This window comes from Ailuropoda melanoleuca, chromosome X (genome assembly GCF_002007445.2).
Source record: "Ailuropoda melanoleuca isolate Jingjing chromosome X, ASM200744v2, whole genome shotgun sequence".
Lineage (NCBI taxonomy): Eukaryota > Metazoa > Chordata > Mammalia > Carnivora > Ursidae > Ailuropoda > Ailuropoda melanoleuca.
This window is the reverse complement of record NC_048238.1, coordinates 41,412,769-41,430,881: the sequence shown is the minus strand read 5'-3', so window position 1 is coordinate 41,430,881 and position 18,113 is coordinate 41,412,769. Positions and strand designations below refer to the sequence as shown.

The 18,113-nt window shown below is 52.9% G+C and overlaps 2 protein-coding genes across 4 annotated transcripts; both read left to right on the top strand.

Moving 5' to 3' along the window:
* Positions 1 to 2,835: 2,835 nt before the first annotated feature.
* PIM2 (Pim-2 proto-oncogene, serine/threonine kinase) lies at positions 2,836 to 7,989 on the top strand. 2 transcript variants are annotated; one of them, XM_011223100.3, is made up of 6 exons: positions 2,865 to 3,192; positions 3,329 to 3,438; positions 4,173 to 4,223; positions 5,739 to 6,111; positions 6,593 to 6,769; positions 6,868 to 7,989. In XM_011223100.3, exons 1-6 carry the CDS (start codon positions 3,132 to 3,134, stop codon positions 7,029 to 7,031), a joined length of 936 nt encoding a protein of 311 aa, XP_011221402.1. In that variant the 5' UTR covers positions 2,865 to 3,131; the 3' UTR covers positions 7,032 to 7,989. The 2 variants fall into 2 exon arrangements, with proteins under 2 accessions (XP_011221401.1, XP_011221402.1); XM_011223099.3 differs by lacking the exon at positions 6,593 to 6,769 and having other exon boundaries at positions 2,836 to 3,192.
* A 146-nt stretch (positions 7,990 to 8,135) lies between these two features.
* On the top strand, positions 8,136 to 18,017 carry SLC35A2 (solute carrier family 35 member A2). 2 transcript variants are annotated; one of them, XM_034649195.1, is made up of 5 exons: positions 8,136 to 9,465; positions 11,035 to 11,217; positions 14,591 to 14,742; positions 16,233 to 16,373; positions 17,755 to 18,017. In XM_034649195.1, the coding sequence occupies exons 1-5, from the start codon at positions 9,375 to 9,377 to the stop codon at positions 17,863 to 17,865; spliced, it is 678 nt and encodes a 225-aa protein (XP_034505086.1). In that variant the 5' UTR covers positions 8,136 to 9,374; the 3' UTR covers positions 17,866 to 18,017. The 2 variants fall into 2 exon arrangements, with proteins under 2 accessions (XP_034505086.1, XP_002917803.4); XM_002917757.4 differs by having other exon boundaries at positions 15,643 to 16,373; positions 17,755 to 18,000.
* The last annotated feature ends 96 nt before the right edge of the window (positions 18,018 to 18,113 follow it).

The following is an 18,113-nucleotide window of genomic DNA, read 5'->3' as shown; positions in this document are numbered from 1 at the left end:
CATGGGGTGGGTGGGCCTCTGGGCAGAGGTGGTGGTGGCATGGGCCTTGGCTTAACCTCTGAGGGCTGCATGCTCTCCAGTAGGGTCTGTCTGTGGGCCCAGAGTTTGTTCATGTTTGATTCACTGCTTGCTAAACCAACTTCTGGACCTGTTCCTACCAAGAAAGCACCATCTTACTGGCACATGTAGCCTGCCCACCCTGTGTCCTGGGGTGTGGTGGGAGGAGAGGACTAGGAGCTTGAGGGCTGGAACTGAACCTACAGCTTTTCTGCCTGCCTCCTTCCCTATATACGTTTGCTCTTGGCTTGTGATCTTGGATGCGGAAATGCTTTGGAAAGACACAATGGATGCTTCGTATCAATGTAAGTTTAGTGGAATTGATTGGAGGGGCCTCCCTGGTTTAAGGAATGGTTTAAACCCTTTCTTGTTCATGTTCCCAGTCCTCTGACACCCATGCCCCTGCCTTTCCTTGGGGTAAAGCCAAGGCAGAGAAGGATGGCTGGCCCCCAGATCTTGTCAAGAGTGTTTTTTTTGCTGTGCCTCACTAATGGGGCCCCTATGGAAGGATGTGTGTCCAGCTCTGCCGGTGAAGGCATGGCTGGCTGAGTGGCCATCTTGTGGGGTGTCTGTGGAATTCACCGGTCAAGCATGCACATGTTGGAGAGTTGGTTTGGAACCCACCCTGGCTTTTTCTAGCTGTGTGGCCTTGGTCAAATCACAGGCTGAGTTTCAGGGGTCCCACCATGTGTACCACAGGAGTGATTAATGTCTACTACCTCACGCTCTCTTGGTTGTGAGCATTGAGAGAGAATGTACGTGGTCAACATATAATGTCTGATGGCATGGTGCCTGGCATGTTCTGAGAACCCAAATGTTAGCAGATAGTATTTATTTACCTCACATTGAAGTTTTTACACCATTTTGCCCCTTCTTGCTGCCCTGTCCGATTTCACTGGCCTCTGCCTGGAATTTGCCCTTCCCCCCATCCTGAGCCCCCAACCTTGTCCTACAAGATAAGTAGAGTGTCACCTTCCAAGAAGCCCTGTGTGACCCCATCCATATTCTCATCTCTATCCACAAATATGTCTTTACTCCTTCCCCAATAACTCTGTGATTCACTTCCTAGGCAAGGGCTGTGATGTTTGACTTAATCTGTGTATCTAATATCTGCACGCCTGCCAGGGCCTGACAGGCTTACACTAGACCCCTAATAAATGCTGGATGAATAAGGGGGAGTACATGTGTGTATTTGCTTTTTGGGTGTTTGTGCACGCGCGTGTGTGTTTGACTTTGGTGAGTTCAAGTCTTCACATGCACCTCGCAGTGTCTAGTCGTGTGTGTGACGAGGGCTTGTTTCCAGGTGTGTCAGATGGTGAGTGTGGGACTCTATCTTTGACAGTTTATGTCTGTTTCTGAGACAAGTGCATGTCTGCGTGGGTCTGTCTGTGGCAGCGCATCTGTGGTTTCTTTCTGATGGGGTGGATGTCCGTTTGTATTCCTGTGACAGATTCTGAGTAGCTATTTCTGGACAGTTTCAGTGACAACACTGCATGTTTGTTGGTGTGTGTGTGTCTGGGTCTATCCACGTCTGTTTTTGTGACACTGCCTATGTGGCTCTGTCCCATAAGTATTTATGTCTGCCTTTGGCACAGTACTTGTGTGTCCCTGGAGCATCTGTGTGTCTTCCTTTGACAGACTCAAGGTCTCTCATTTCTGGGACAATACAAGTCTTCCTCTGACGGTGCATGTCTGATGGTGCCATTATCTTTGTGACAACTTCTGGTGGTGTGTCTGACAAGACATTTCTGTGTCATTGTCACATGGCAAAGTAGGTCCATGTGAATCTCAGCAGTGCCTGTCTTTCTGTAACAGTGTTTCTGTGGGTGTCATTCCGGGACATAACTGGCAGCACGCCTGCCTGACAGTGGATGTCAGTCTCTGTGACAGTAGATGTCTGCATGTGTGTCTAGGACAAGTTTCCATGAGTGTGTCTTGACTGTATAGGTTTTGTGTATATCACATGGTACTTCTCTGTGCCTTGAGTGCATCTCTGTCCTTCTGCAGCATGAGGATCCACTATTTTCCCCAAATTTGTGACTGAGGGTATTTTACCACCTGTCTGAGCTCTTTCTGTCCTTGTCTCTGTCATCTGGAAGCATATCCCCAAGCCACCATCACTCTGGCTCGGTAGCACCCCACCCCCACCCAAGATCCACTTCCCTCTGCCATTCCAGGTTCTAGATGTGCTGACTAGGCTCGCGGCCAGACCTAGCCAGCTCTGTCCAGGTTAAGGACTTCAAAACACCCCACCGGCCTCCGCCTCAGGGCGTGGGAACGCTGTCTTTGGCCAGCGCGTCTCCCGCTGTGGTAGTCAGGGGGGTTACCCATCCCTGGAAGCCGGACAGGTTCTTCCAGGATCCCAGGCTTCAGTTCTGGGGCAGAGGCCGCTGGTCGCCTAGAGGGCTCTGGTCCTGGATGAGGAGCACTCTTTGGAGACAGGGTCCTGGGTAGCCACAGGCCCGGATTCTTAGAAGCCCGGCCTGGCATTATCTCTGCGCTAATCTCGAAGCAGCGGCTGCAAACCAACTTCCTAGGAAAGGAGGCGGTGCAGTTATTTTTTTTTAAGTTTATATCTATATATACACATACACACATATATAAAAACAACCCCGCGCAACAACCAAAACAAATGCAGTTGCTGCAAAGGGATTCCCAGAACCGGTTTCCTCTTCGCGCGCGCCCCCCACATTTGCATGCGGGCCCGGCCCCCGCGGAAGATCCGGGCATGTATTTGCATAAGGGGGTACTTGAAACGTTGACGGTGGTATGCAAATAAGGACTGGCTCCGATTGGCTGGGGTACAGCAGGTGCCGCGTCCGGATTGATCAAAGCCAAGTGGGCGGGGCTGTCGCCCGGGGCGACTCTCTCGGGAGGCGCGTGCCCCAGCACAGTAGCGTTGGGGCTGGCGCGCGCGTCGAATCTTAACGTTGCGCTGCTTTGCGGGCGCTTTTGGGCCATCAGCTTCTTTGCCTTCCACCCTGGCGCCCCCAAGTCCTGGCTCCCCAGCTTCGCTACCCCGGGCATCCACGCCCTGCGGGCTCAGCGGGCTTAATCTGCGCAGCACCACCTCCATGTTGACTAAGCCTCTGCAAGGGCTCCCCGTGGCCCCCGTGACCCCCACGTCGCCGCCAGGTGAGCGAGGCTCCCCTACCGCGACTAGGCCGGGCGGGCTGAAGTGATTGCGGGCGGTGCGGGGGGAGGGGGGGGAAAGGGTCGCGCCCGGGCTCAGCACGCAGCCACCCTGACTTCCTCGCCTCCGCCTGCGTAGGAGGCAAGGATCGCGAAGCGTTCGAGGCCGAGTACAGACTCGGCCCCCTGCTTGGTAAGGGGGGCTTTGGTACGGTCTTCGCAGGACATCGCGTCACGGACCGACTCCAGGTATCAACCACGAGGGTCTTGGGTGGGTCAGGGGTGGTGTGTGCGTGTGTGCGTGCGTGTGTGTGTGTGTGTGTGTGTGTGTGGCGGGGGCAGGAGTCCCGAGGCTGGGATGCTGATTGACCAGAGGATGAAACGACAATGTGTGCGTGGTAGGGTCATGAGGACCAGGATCCGGGTTGGTGGGGGTGCCCGAGCGCGCGCACGTGCGCGCGCTTGTTTGTGTGTGTGGCGATCCAGGTGGGTATATGGCGGGGAGGGGGTTTCTGGGCAGGGATGCTGGAGGTCCAGGGAGTGAGACTGAGGGGTGGGGGTCGTGAGGACTCTAGACCTTGGGATCCAGGGGATGTGTATCTGTGTGGGAAGGTAGAGACCCAGAGCCGAGATTTGGCGGATTTCGAGGACAGATGTCCAGCATGGAGTCCTTAGGACTAGGACCCCAGTACAGAGTTGGGGTGTCTTGGAGCAGGATGGGCAGATTGAGGGTTTGGGATATTAGGAAATTCAGAGCCCAGGATCTGGAGTGAGGGGTCCTGAAGCCTGAGAAGAGAGAATCCAGGGCCAAGGATGATGGGAGAGGTGAACTTGGTTATGGGGACTTGGGCAGGTGAAAAGCGCCAACTCATTTTGGGTTGTGTTGTAGCGAGGCTGGCACCAGAAAGACTAGGGTGAGGGTCAAGACTGGGAGGGATCTGGGGGTCGTCTGCTGGCCGCCTCACCTCAGTCCCCTTCTCCAGGTGGCCATCAAAGTGATCCCCCGGAATCGTGTGCTGGGCTGGTCCCCCTTGGTGAGTATCTTTGGAGTCCCTGACCTGGCGCCGCCATCTCTGAAGATGGACTCAACCCCTTGTCTTTCTAGGGCTTGTATGATTTCCTGGGCCCTGTAACGGTGAGGAGAACACTCCTACCGGCCTGTGTTTACTCCCCTGTGGTGACATCCACACCTCCATACAGTTCTGACTCACCCCAGCTCCCCTAGGGCCCTGGATTCTCCCCCTCCAACCCTCCTTTCTCCTCCTCCCTCCAAATACTGTTTCAGGGGCTGCCCGCAGGGCATGCTGGTGGGGAAAGAGGGGCATAGGTCACTGGTTGCCATGGTGACGGTGGCTGCTCCTCTTCGGCCGTTAGAACGCTAACGGACAACAGGGCGGGTCTGGGCAAGTTGTAGGGGTGGGCGCGCCCCCTAGCGGACCCTGGGGGAGATTGCGCCTGCGCTGGCTGTGGGACCCGGAGGGAAAAGGTGCGCCTGCGCAGTAGCGAAATTTTCATCACCGTGAGAAAACCGGTCTGCGGCTGTGCTAGTCAGCGGACTGGCCGGGAGAGGGCCCCACCTCAGGCAGGAATGCTGATTCTGGCCGTCCCTGTGCCCGCACTGGGCTTCTGCGAGGGGCGGCTTTTGTCGCCTAGCATTTATGCCTTTTATTGAGCACTGTGTGTCTCAGGTTTTACTTCATCATCAAAGTTTACTGTGTTCCAAGTCTAAGTACTTGAATTCAACACAGTTCTAGATGTTTAGTGACAGTGACAAAACATCACATGATAATATTGAGTTCTTTGTTCTTTTGCAATTAATCGCTTTCAACTACTTAACAAATGTACATTGAGCACCTACTCTGTGCCAGGCACAATTTTAGGCATTTGGCAAAATATTACATTTATCGAGAGCTCCTTTTGTGCCAGGTCCTTTTCTACTAATTGCTTTTACTTATTTAATAAATATATATTAAGCCCTACCCCTGTTACCAAGCACTGTTATAGTCAGTAAACAAAACAGACAAACCATTATACAATAATAGTATTTATTGTGTGCTTAAGATTTTATTTATTCACTTCAGAGAGCATGCATGCACGTGCACGCGAGAGTGGAGGGAGGGGCAGAGGGAGAGAGCATCTCAAGCCGACTCCCACCGGGCTGAGCACGGAGCCCAACGTGGGGCTTGATCCCACGACTCATGAGATCAGGACCTGAGCTGAAACCCAGAGTCAGATGCTCAGCTGACTGAGCCACTCAGGTGCCCCAAGAAGGCTTTTTTTTTTTTTTAAGAACGACTTTCATTTACTGCAATATTTACTGAGCTCCTATAATATGCCAGTTGTGCATCGGCTTTTGGCTCAAACCACCTTTTCCAGTGGCTCTGTTTGAGCCCTTAAGATGAGGAAACTGAGGCTCAGGGAGGGAAGTAGGTTGCTGAAGATCATATAGTCAGGAGGCTGAGGGGCTATGATTTAAGTTCAAGCAAGGAGTCAGCCTCAGAGCTTCTGGCCTGACGTCTGTGTTCTCTTTTCTCTCCCCTTCCCCCCAGTCAGACTCAGTCACATGCCCACTGGAAGTGGCATTGCTATGGAAGGTGGGTGCAGGTGGTGGGCACCCTGGCGTGATCCGCCTGCTTGACTGGTTTGAGACACCAGAGGGCTTCATGCTGGTGCTCGAACGGCCGTTGCCTGCCCAGGATCTCTTTGACTACATCACAGAGCAGGGCCCATTAGGCGAGGGCCGAAGCCGCTGCCTGTTTGCCCAGGTAGTGGCAGCTGTTCGGCACTGCCATGCTCGTGGAGTTGTCCATCGTGACATCAAGGATGAGAACATCCTGATGGATCTCCGCCGGGGCTGTGCCAAACTCATTGATTTTGGTTCGGGTGCCCTGCTTCATGATGAACCCTATACTGATTTTGATGGTAAGTCTTTGCTAAATCTCAATGGGGGGGTACCTTTTATCTTTATGGTCCCTTGATCGTTGACCTCTAGTGCTGGGGTGGCCCGTGCTCCTTGATCTATATTGCATCTTTATAAGGTTCTTGAGTTTTAATATTGGAGACTCTCAAGCCTTGTCCTCTGCTAAAGTCCATCTTCTGACAGTGCCCAGACTTGGTGAGGGGATTGTGTTACTATCCTGAGTGCTCCTTTTCTGTATGGTAAAGGGACCCTACTGTTATTTTTAAGTGCTTTTATTCTGTTGAGGCCACTCTGCTGTTACCTTAACTGTTCTTTTTCTGATGATGAGACTCTGCTGTTATATTTAAAGAATTCTTCTGGTTAGGGGACCCTGCTCAGGTAGTGTGTTCTCTTAATTCTGGTGAGAGGACTATACTTCCTGGGGAGGGTGGGGTGGGAGAAGGGCATTATTGGGGAGTGGTCTAATCTCTGGCTTGTGTGCAGGGACAAGGGTGTACAGTCCCCCAGAGTGGATCTCTCATCACCAGTACCACGCACTCCCAGCCACTGTCTGGTCGCTGGGTATCCTCCTCTATGACATGGTATGTGGGGACATTCCCTTCGAGAGGGACCAGGAGATTCTGGAGGCTGAGCTCCACTTCCCTGCCCATGTGTCCCCAGGTGAGGCCTTCACCAGCCCTAGCTCAGTGGACTCCATCCTTCCCAGGAACTAGTGTCCCCAACTGACTGCTAATCTTATGTGTGCTTCTGATCTGCAGACTGCTGTGCCCTAATCCGCCGGTGCCTGGCCCCCAAACCCTCTGCCCGACCCTCACTGGAGGAGATACTGCTGGACCCCTGGATGCAGACACCAGCTGAGGATGCACCCCTCACTGCCCCCAAGGGGGGTCCCACCCCTTTGGCCTGGCCTCTGCTGCCCTAGTCCTAGCCAGGCCCCCACTAGTTGGAATAGCCGTCCCATGGCATGCCACAGGGATAGATGGACATCTGTTGACCTGGTTATACAGGTCATTAAAAATCCAGTGTTACTAGGGTCAGAGATTGGGGATCAGGGGTCAGGAGACATAAGCCAAGTCTGCCCACTCCCCATCCCAATCCTGCTAAGGAGCCTTCCTCCCAGAACTTATGGTCTCTTATTCTGGAGGGCGGGGGGGGGGAACTTCCTTATTTTTCATTTTGCTAAGGGTGTTTATTTGGTTGAAGTTCCTTCCATTCTGAGCCCCAGGACTCTTATTCTGATGAGTTGTAGCCCCTACACTGGCACCTCCTGCTACCACCACACACACTTAGTTCAAATGCTCTCACTTGGGCAAGGGTGCTTTCCTTCCAATGCCCCAGCAGCTCTTACTTTAGCAAAAGGACCCTTTCCCCTAGCCCAGGGTCCTATATTCAGTCAAGCTGCTTGCCTACCTCAGCCCAGGGTTGCTTATTCTGGGGGAGGTAATGCCCTATTGTTATCCCAGGACTTTTTTTTAATTATTTTTATTATTATTATTTTATTTTTATTTTTTGGTGAGGGGACCCTACTCTGTTATCCCAAGTGCTCTTATTCTGGTGAGGAGAACCCTACTTCCATGATTTGGGAAGGAATGGGAGATGGACACCACCAGAATCCGCTAGGATGGGGTGGATGGTTTTTTGGGGGATGGGGTGGGGGAAACCAGTCTTGTTGTTTGTTCTCCTGGGCCCCCCCCATCTTTTTCGGATTCTTGCTGCATCCTTCTGAGCCAGGATTGTCCAGTTGCTGAAATGTAAATACTTATGTATTGGTGGGAGGGGAGCTCCAACTGTGTCCTCCTCTTCCTTCTCCCCCTGCCTGGATTATTTAAAAAAAGCCATGTGTGGAAACCCACTATTTAATAAATGTTATAGAATCAGAAGTGACTGGCCATTTGTAGATGAAGCAAGGAAACACACTATCTGATACATGTTCTAAACTCAGAAGCGACTGGCCATTTGTAGATGCAGCAAGGAAACCCACTATTTGATAAATACAATAGAATCAGAAGCAACTGGCCATTTGTAGATGCAGTGAGGCAATTATGGAGCATCTACTGTATGCTGAGCCAAGAGGGAGGTGGGCTGGATCTCTCCTCTGCTCTTGGGAAGACTTAGCCCTTTGGTACTGTCCTAAAGCTCTTTCATGGGTTCCTCTAAGCAGGACCACAAAGAAAAACTTGATTTCCCCCATTCCAGCTCTTATGTGGCTCCCAGGATGTGCAGAAGGGCTCTGTTGGAGATACTGTAGGCACTAAATGTTTGGGACATATCCCCAGTCAAAGAGGTCTTGCTCGGCCGGAGAAAACTGCCTCCCCCCAACCCCGGGGGAGGAAATAAAGCCCTCCTCCCATGGAAGAAAAGGCCTTGCAGGGCACCGGTGAGGGAGGGCCGGGGTTGGGCACTGACAAAAACCTTCCCAGCCCTTCCTTGTTTCCTAATAACATCTAGGGTGTAAGTCACGCGTTTTGCCCCTACCTTTTTCACCTCTCCCTTGCTCTTTTGTTCATCCCTCTCATCTCTCATTCCTCACCTCTTGACGTACCCTCTCTTGCCCCGCTTTCAAAAGCTAACCTGAAAGCCTCTCACCTGATGGCTTACCTGTTCTCTTCGCACTCCTTTCCCTCTTCAACACGGGCTCGCTTAACCTCCCTGCTCTCGGGTCTCACCTCCCCAACGCCTTCTCACTTGTACGGCCTCAACTGCTCTGCTTTTAACGGCTAGTTTACCCGCCTGACCCTCACCTGCCCCGCCCCCTCAGTGTCATTTTCCTCCCAGACGCCTGCGGGCTCTCCAGGGGGCAGGGCCTCGCCGGGAGGTGGGGTAAAGAAGAACTTCAGTCCAACCACGAAGGTACCCAGGAGTTTTGGTGCGGAAAGGGCGGGATCATCCGTAGAAGGTGCCAATGAAGAGCCGGGATAGAAGAGGATCAGTCGAACCAATGAGAGAAGGACACACGATGGGTGGGTGATCTGGAAAGCGGGATCAATGAAGACGAAGGCGGGTCTAGTAACGGGAATGAACCAATGAGGCTCTGTAGAGATGGCAAGAGGCTGAGTCGGCCGCGCGTTGGGTCTCCCCATTTCGACGGAATCTGGAAATCCCAAGGCCGCGATCTTAAGTTCACTGTCAGGAGCGGACAAGGAAAGCCACCGCTCTGGCCAACCCTTCACTCGCCCCACATCCTACCCCGGAGGCCAGGAAGCGGAACTGACGGACACGGAAGTGCCCTGCTGTTGCCGAGGGGACGGGCCAGGCAGATGCCAACATGGCAGCGGTTGGGTCTGGCGGTTCCACCGCGGCGGCTGGGCCAGGGGCGGTCTCCGCGGGGGCGTTGGAGCCTGGAACCGCGAGTGCGGGTGAGACAGGCTGTGTCCAAGCAGGTGGCGGCCGGGCGAGAGTCGGGATCGCTGTGGGGTTCAGGAAGGTTCCTCATTCAAGCGAGAGAGAGCATCCCGTATGGACTGATCTATGTGTGTGTGGCGGGGGTGGTGTGGGGGAGGGAGGACGGAACGGCTCTCCGTGAGTGTGTTGGAAGGCAGGGAAGAGACCGTTCTGAGGGTGATGGGGGAGGTCCCTTCCGCAGATGGAGAGTGGAGATCATTCTGAGTCTGGGGGGTTATTGCCTTTGGGAGAGGCTAAGACCACTAAGACCGTTCTGAGTATGTGAGGGGTCCGTCCTTAGAGAAGGGAGAGAGCATTCTGAGGGTGGGAAAGTTCTTCCTTAAAAAAGAGAGAGAGGCTATTCTGAGGGTGGTGGTTTCTTCCTTAAAAAGGGATAGGGGCTGTTGTGAATTAGGGTGGGGCGGGTCCTTCCTTACCCGACTTAGAGGGTCCATTTTGAGGATTGGGATGTCCGTTATAAGGAGATAAGACCGTTCTGGGGGGGGGGTCCCTTCCTAATGGTGGTAGAGTTCATTGTATGTTGGAGTGGGAGGGTCTTTCCTTACATGGCAGAGAAAAGATGTTCTAAGGCTGCGGAGCCCTTCTTTATAGCGGGGAGAGTTTGTTGTGAGTGTGAGTAGAACAAGGAATGATTCCTTGGCTGGAGGTAGGGGAGGTTCGGTGGTGGGAGGATGACTGGACCATGTGGAGTATAGGGAAACATCCTTATGTCCTCGAGGGAAGCAGACCATTCTTGGTGCAGTAACCATTTATTATAGGGGGTTCAATCCTAGGGACTGTGGAGGAATTATTTCTTAAGTTTGTGAAACCATTCTGTTTCAGAGGGGCTCTGGTGGTCATAGAAGGTAGGAGTTGGAGAGACCATTCTTAGTGTTAGGGGATGGCATAATATCTTAGATGGGAGAAAGACCGTTCTTTAGGGGGTGGACATGCCTTATGTAGTGGTCTCATTCCCTGTGATGAGGTATCATTCTTTACAAAAGACAGCCCCTCATTAAATAGAAGCATCGTTTCATATAAATCTTTGGGTTGCTCACCCACATAATGGAATCCTTGTAACTCACTCAGAGATCAGAGCAACATAGGGGTCTGCTGAGATAATCCACATCAATCCTTTATCCCAGCGATAGGCAGACGGTCAGCACGCAATAAATGTTGAGAATGTGATTGGTATTCTGTCTTGGGGTGAGTTGCTTCTCACACAGAGGAGGCAGAGAGGGGGCCGAGTGTGTCCAGCACCTGCTCCAGTCATTTCCTGATACCTCAGCAAGGATTCTGGGTGTGGTCTGGACAGGGTGAGGCCCACTTCTTCCTTTGGGGCTCTTCCTGCCTGTCGAGGCAGTAGAAGTAGATGGGAGTCGGACCCTCCCTGGGTCAGGATAGAGGAGGAAGAGCAGAGCGAGGAAGTGGCAGTGGCTAGGAGGATCTGGGTTGAGAAAGGAGTGAGGGGGAAGGTGGTGGTGTGGCTGTGCCCCAGCAGCTTCTGACCCCTTCTTCCCCCTTGCTCGTTCCATTTCCCACAGCTCACCGGCGCCTCAAATACATATCCCTAGCTGTGCTGGTGGTCCAGAATGCCTCCCTCATCCTCAGCATCCGCTACGCCCGCACACTGCCTGGGGACCGCTTCTTTGCCACCACTGCTGTGGTCATGGCCGAAGTGCTCAAAGGTCTCACCTGCCTGCTGCTGCTCTTCGCACAGAAGAGGGGTATGAGCCAGCAAGGGAGGGGCTGCACTGGGGTCAGCGGTGGGACGTGTGTGTGTGTGTGTGTGTGTGTGTGTGTGTGTATACACCCATGCCCACATGGAGGTTTTGCTGTGGGAATATCACTGTATCACGGTGTCTAAAACTGTCTGGGGAGTGTGTAAGTGCAGTTAAGCTGCCTTGTCCCTCCAGCTATGAGTAGCTACAGCCACACGTTAATACCCCTAACGCCCTAGAAGCTAGCCTGTGTGGACTGTAGGAGTGAGACAGTCTGTGCCCACAAGGTAGCAGGTGACCCTGACAGGGTGATTCATTGATTTCCCTTTGACTTTGCATTATGGATCATTTTAAACATACACAAGCTCGAGAATAATGAAATAATAAAATGTCCATGTACCCATCACCCAGATTCATCAGTTGTCAACTCATGGTCCCTCTGCCATTAAACAGCATCAGTGATTATCCACTCACTACCAGTCTACATGTCTGCCTACCTACCCACCCCCCGCCTTACTATACTGCAGTGTGTCCCACATGAAGTAAGTAGTATTTTGACGTAAACCCCCACCACCTTACTATCTTGAATAAATATTTTGGTACATTTTAAAAAAACAACTGCAGTATCTAAAAATCATACATCAAAAAATGACCCATAGTTTTTAAAGTTAATAAAATAGTCAAATACCCAGTCAAGTGTTCACATTTGTAGTGGTTTCTCAAATATCATAAAAGTTTTCAGAAATTTGTTTCAGTCAGGTGCATACAAGGCCAGCGGCTTGCAGCTGGTCGGCGTCTTCTCAGTCTGCTAACCTCCGGGCTCCTCTCCAGCTTTTTGTGGTCTGCAGTTAATTTCTTGAAGAGTTTGGACAGCCTGGATTTTGCTGGCTGCCTCCCTGTGATATCATTTAACATGTTCTTCTACCCTCTGTATTTCCTAGAAGTTGGATTTATCTGCTCTTTTCAACACCTCCCTAAAGGCCTGCTTTAAAACGTTGCCAGTTGTTTCTCTACAAAGGCCTTGCCGGGGCGCCCGGGTGGCTCAGTCAGTTGAGCATCTGACTCTTGATTTCAGCTCAGGTCATGATGTCAGAGCACACTGGGCTCTGTGCTCAGCAGCGGGAAGTCCGCTTGAGATTTTCTCCCTTTCCCTCTGCCCATCCCCCTGCTTGTGTGCACGCACACTCTAATAAATAAGTAAATCTTCAAAAAAAATAAATAAAGGCCTTGCCTCTGTAAAGGATACGGATGTATGTTCCAGCTCCGCTCTCAGTATTTACGCTGAAGAAAACGTTCTTGCCCACTCGTTAGCTCCAGGGCCCTAGGAGGCAGCAGTTTGGGAACCCACCCGTTCTGGTTTTTTCTTTCTTTCTTTTCTTTTCTTTTCTTTTTTTTTTTGTTTAAGTTGAAGTATAGTTGACATATACAGTTTACCCTTGAACAACACAGGTTTGAGCTGTGCAGGTCCACTTAGATGCAGGTTTTTTTCTAATAAATACAGTACTGACAATGTATTTTCCTTATGATTTTCTTTCTCTAGCTCACTTTAAGAACACAGTATGTGGTACATATAACATGCAAAATGTTAGATGTTATCAGTAAGGCTTCCAGTCAACAGTGGGCTATTAAGAGTTAAGTTTGGGGGTTGGGGGAATCAAAAGTTCTCTGCAGATTTTTAACTCTGGGAGGGGTTGGTGCCCCGACTCCTGTGTTGTTCACCGGTCAACTGTAATACTGTGTTAGCCTCAGGTGTACAACATACTGACTCAACAGTTCTCTACATGGCACAGTGCTCACTGTGCTAAGTGTAGTCACCATCTGTCACCATCCAGGGTTATTACCGTATTATTGGCTGTGTTCCCTATGCTGTACTTCTCATCCCTGTGACTTATTTGTTTTTATAACTGGAACTTTGTACCTCGTAATCCCCTTCGCCTACTTCGCCCATCTCCCACCCCTCCTCCCCTCCTGCAACTACCAGTTCTCTAGGAGCTTGTGAGTCTCTTTCTATTTTTGTTGGTGTTTGTTTTGTTTTTTAGATTCCACAAGTCAGTGAAATAATTTGTCTTTCTTGGTCTAACTTCTTTCACTTAGCATAGTGCCCTCGAGGTCCATCATCTGCTCTGTTCTCAGTTGATTCTGAAACACTTCCAAGTGCTCACTGTGGCAGGCCCTGCCCCGGCCGTCCCTGTTAGCTGCGCAGGCTTCATCCTGCCCTCAGGGGGCTGATATTTTAGATGGGGAGAAGCAGAGCCACAGGCTTAAACTGCAGGCCTTCCCCTCAGATCCACAATTTCAACCCCACCCCCATGTTCTGTTTTGTTTTTCTTGAATTAGTTTTGTGGTAAAACTTGGCCTGACCCGATGCCGGGCTATTTGTATATCTGTGTATTTAATATTTGGTGTGAACATTTTTACAAGTCGCCACAGAAATACGAGTATGTGTGATTGTGGTGCCCAACCCCCTGTGTGTGGGCTATGTTATGTGATGGGCCTGCTAGGTCTACTGTGGTATTTTTCTGACACCTGGAAGATGTCTAACACCCAAACCCCTGGGCCCAGAGAATTGGGGTAAGGGAGTTCTAGATTGGTAATTACTCCCGGGATTACTGCCCTGAAGGGCCAGGACAGGGTTTTGTGAACGAGCCGTCAGCACGAGTTCCTGGGATAACCCAGTGCAGTAGTTGTGGGGGTTTTCACACAGGAACAACACTCAGCTGAGACTGAAAAGATGAACTGTAAAGAAGTGTGGTGAGCTTTGCAGAGGCCTTACTCTCCAGGAAGGGGTTCTCATGTATTGGTGGGAGCCAGTCCCGACCAGACTTGGCTGCTTAATAGTCCAGCTTCCACTCTTCCGTGTGGCAAGGGCAGCCACATCATTGTTTGTCGGGGTCATTGTTTGTAGGGCCCAGCGGAGGGAGACATGGCCCCCGCCCTCAGGCAGCTTGCCGGCCACTAAAGAGCTAGGATGAGTGTCAAAGTCAAGTCTCAGACTTCCGCTCTGGTCAACAGTCTTGCATTCATACTCCTAAGCCGTCTACTTCACAAGCTAGTTCATGCTGACGATTTCTTTGGATAGACGGGTATTGAGTGCTTGCCCTGAATGGGCCGCCCTGCCAGGGAGGTGGACTGCAAGCTGAGTGAATACAGTCTGTGATCCTCAGACGCAGAGTTAAGAATGATTGTTTGGTGTCCATGAAACTGCTAGCCAAGAGGCCTGCTGGAGATGTGGTTGTACTGTAGGGAAACAGCACAGACCTCATTCGAGCCCTCAGGAAGTCAGAGCATGGTGGGGAGACACAGGACCCGGCCCAGTCCTGGCTCTCAGAGGATCTTCAGTGCTAAGGAGGGCTGTCCTCCCCCACCCCACACACCCCAGGTAACGTGAAGCACCTGGTGCTCTTCCTCCACGAGGCTGTCCTGGTGCAGTATGTGGACACACTCAAGCTCGCGGTGCCCTCTCTCATCTACACCTTGCAGAATAACCTCCAGTATGTTGCCATCTCCAACCTGCCAGCTGCCACTTTCCAGGTGAGCCCCATGCCCAGCATGGCCTCGGAGGAACCAGCTGGGGTCGGGGAGGTAGGAGGCTGATGAGGGAGGGCTGCAAAGAGCTGGGGCTGTGTCACCTTTGAAATGTCCTTGGCTCTCCCTCAACCTCCGTTTCTGCATCTGTGAGAATTGGGAATGGGAATGCCTCCTCACCAGGATGCTGGGATGGCTAAAAGAAATAATACCTGGGAAGAGCCCTTGCTTGGCAATAAGCGAGCTTTTGGCTGTTTGCAGGCGGCCTTGGAAAATAGTTAAAGAGTCTGGATTCTGGGTCCAGGCTCCCTGGGTCCCAGTCCCACCTCTGCTACTTCCCAGCTGTGTGATCTCGGGCAAGTCACTTAACCTGTCTGTGCCTTAGTTTTCTCATCTTTCCATCGGACATTACAATAGCGCCCACTTCATCTGTGAGAGCACTGAATGGATTCACGTGAAGTGCTCAGACCCACTCTAGCACACAGCGAGCACTGTGTCAATGTTTGCCGACGTCATCACCATGGCTGATTTGCTTGCATCAGCACCTAGTTATCGAGGCCCCCCTGGCCTCGTCAGAGAGCCTGTCACTCGTTCACTCACCTGCTGCGTGAGCTGGTTCACAGACAACAGCTGCGTTTTACAGATGGTGATGTCTGGGCCCAAACGGGGCAAGTGCTTTGTTCATCACACAGCCAGAAAGTGGGGTTGGGACAAGGACTTGGGTGTGGCCAGGGACTTCCTTGTGGAGCTGTGGACTTTCTGGGAGGCACCGCAGGGCTGTTCAGTGGCCTGCCAGTCAGCGGCCGAGGACTGGGTATTTTTATTGTCACCCGCCCCGCCCTGTCCCTCCACCAGGCACATGGAGGGGACAGCCCTTAGTGCCTTCCGCATGCATGCCGCACGCAGGTGACGTACCAGCTGAAGATCCTGACCACGGCGCTGTTCTCCGTGCTCATGCTGAACCGCAGCCTTTCGCGGCTGCAGTGGGCCTCCCTGCTGCTGCTCTTCACTGGCGTCGCCATCGTCCAGGCACAGCAGGCCGGCGGCGGGAGCCCTCGGCCGCTGGATCAGAATCCCGGGGCAGGCCTGGCGGCCGTCGTGGCCTCGTGCCTGTCCTCAGGCTTCGCGGGCGTCTACTTCGAGAAGATCCTCAAGGGCAGCTCGGGCTCGGTGTGGCTGCGCAACCTGCAGCTGGGCCTCTTCGGCACGGCGCTGGGCCTGGTGGGGCTCTGGTGGGCCGAGGGCACTGCTGTGGCCCGCCGCGGCTTCTTTTTCGGGTACACGCCTGCCGTCTGGGGCGTGGTGCTCAACCAGGCCTTTGGTGGGCTGCTGGTGGCTGTTGTCGTCAAGTACGCCGACAACATCCTCAAGGGCTTTGCCACCTCCCTGTCCATCGTGCTGTCTACTGTTGCCTCCATCCGCCTCTTCGGCTTCCACGTGGACCCGTTGTTTGCCCTGGGCGCTGGGCTGGTCATCGGTGCCGTCTACCTCTACAGCCTTCCCCGAGGTGCAACCAAAGCCATAGCCTCCGCCTCCACCTTTGGGCCCTGCCCTCACCAGCAGCCTCCAGGGCAGCCACCGCCACCGAAGCTGTCTTCCCATCGCGGAGACCTCGGCACGGAGCCCTTTCTGCCCAAGTCAGTGCTGGTGAAGTGAGGGCTGGTGGCGGTGGGGGGTGACAGGGAGGGGGACTGGGTGGAGGGTGTTGGGCATCTGCAGGGACCTAAGCTGCCACTGGGCCTGGCTCCTCTGGGATTGGAAGAGTGTTTTCTCCCAGGTCATGGAGACTTCTGGAGGGGCGTGGGACTGGGCGGGGCATCACACGAACCCTTCCTCGCAGACTGAGCCCCCCCTCCCCTGGAGGGGGTTTTGAGAGCTGCCTTCTCTGCCGCAGTCAACCCCTTTGGGGACCAGGTTGGTGGTATTGTCAGTCAAGGCCTTTCTTCACCTGCCTGCCCTCCACTGGCGCTGGCGGTGTCCTGTCTTCCATGCCTGGGAGAGCCCCTCCCAGCAGTCCCTCCACCTCCGTAAGGACAAATTGGACAAAATCCTACAGCTCTCTTAGTGACGGATGCCTGCCTGTGGGGTTCAGCTTCCTGTAGCTTGAGGCCTTCTTGCCTCCCTCACAACCACAATGGGTGGTGTTAGCAGCTCGGGTCTTTTTTGTGTGTGGCCTTGGGGCAGCTTCCCTGACGGGAGACCCTTGAAAACGGGCCTCTTGCGGGCACCCCTGGGAGAGAGGCAGGAGCGGGCGCTGAGATGTTTTGCATCCGCCTGTTCCGGGGGAGGGTGCGGTAGGGGCCATCTGTTTTTTTTTAGTGGTTTGGGAATTTGTGGTGTAATCAGATAATTAATGATCCAGGGTGTGAGAAAGCAGGCGGGGGAAGGTCCTTGGAGTGGCTGAATCTCATTGAATCTAAGACACTGTCAGATGGCGGATGCAGGGTTCTTTTCCGAGACATCGCAAGAGGGAGGGTAAAGATGCCAACCACACTCTTGATAACGCACTGGCTGTCTGAGGCACCCTGACTCTGTGACAGGGTGAGGGTGTCTTAAAATCGCTGAAATGTGGAACCTGCCCCCTGCACTCCCCAAAGCTTATTAACCCCTTAACTGTCTCCCAGGATGTGTGTGTGTGTATGTGTGTGCGTGCATGCATGCGTTTGTGTGTGTGTGCGCACACGCACCCGCGGAAGAGGCCTGGGCTGTCTTTGCTCTATTATTGTAAATAGGGTCGTTGGATCTTTATTTTTGATCAATTTGTTCTGATTTTTTTGGTTTGTTTTCTAAGGAACTGTAATGAACAAATGTCAGGAGACCCAATGCCAAATAAAGATGTTGTATTTATTTAGTCCGCGTGTAGCTTTCTGACCCCAGGGACTCACTGTCTGCGTGGGCGCTGTTACTAACCCCAGGACTACCAGCCTCACAACCGCCGCCCTCGCTTGCTCAGGATGCCCGCCTGCCAGCCCACCCCAGCTGTCTGTGTTTCTCTCTTCCTCCCCGTTCCCACCACAGGTTGCTCACCAAGGTGAAGGGTTCATAGCCGCTGGGATCGAAGACGCTGGCCTGGCCTCCTTCTCCCCTCTTGCCCTGGCCCAGCCAGGACCAAACTCTGATCAGTATTAGGGGTGGGGGGAGGTAGACACTGAACCCCAACCTGGCCCCCCCACCCCCTCGCTCCCACACAGGGGTGACACAACCAAACTCTGGGAATGAGGGTGTGGACAGGACCCCTCTCGGCCTCCGGCCCCCGTCGCCCCCATATCCCTACCACTCCCGCACTTTCTTAGGTGAGTTTTTGCAAATAAAATGTGTTTCGCATCTTGCCAGCTTGGGTTGGGAAGCCTCAAAAGCGCATGGGAAGGAAGCACTCA

Bases quoted from the DNA above. Each gene is read 5' to 3' on its own strand.
- PIM2 (XM_011223100.3), top strand. From the start codon at position 3,132: ATGTTGACTAAGCCTCTGCAAGGGCTCCCCGTGGCCCCCGTGACCCCC. The intron at 3,439-4,172 runs GTATCAACCACG...CCCCTTCTCCAG, and splicing joins GCGTCACGGACCGACTCCAG to GTGGCCATCAAAGTGATCCC. The intron at 6,770-6,867 runs GTGAGGCCTTCA...TCTGATCTGCAG, and splicing joins CCCTGCCCATGTGTCCCCAG to ACTGCTGTGCCCTAATCCGC.
- SLC35A2 (XM_002917757.4), top strand. From the start codon at position 9,375: ATGGCAGCGGTTGGGTCTGGCGGTTCCACCGCGGCGGCTGGGCCAGGG. The intron at 9,466-11,034 runs GTGAGACAGGCT...CATTTCCCACAG, and splicing joins GCCTGGAACCGCGAGTGCGG to CTCACCGGCGCCTCAAATAC. The intron at 11,218-14,590 runs GTATGAGCCAGC...CACACACCCCAG, and splicing joins GCTCTTCGCACAGAAGAGGG to GTAACGTGAAGCACCTGGTG.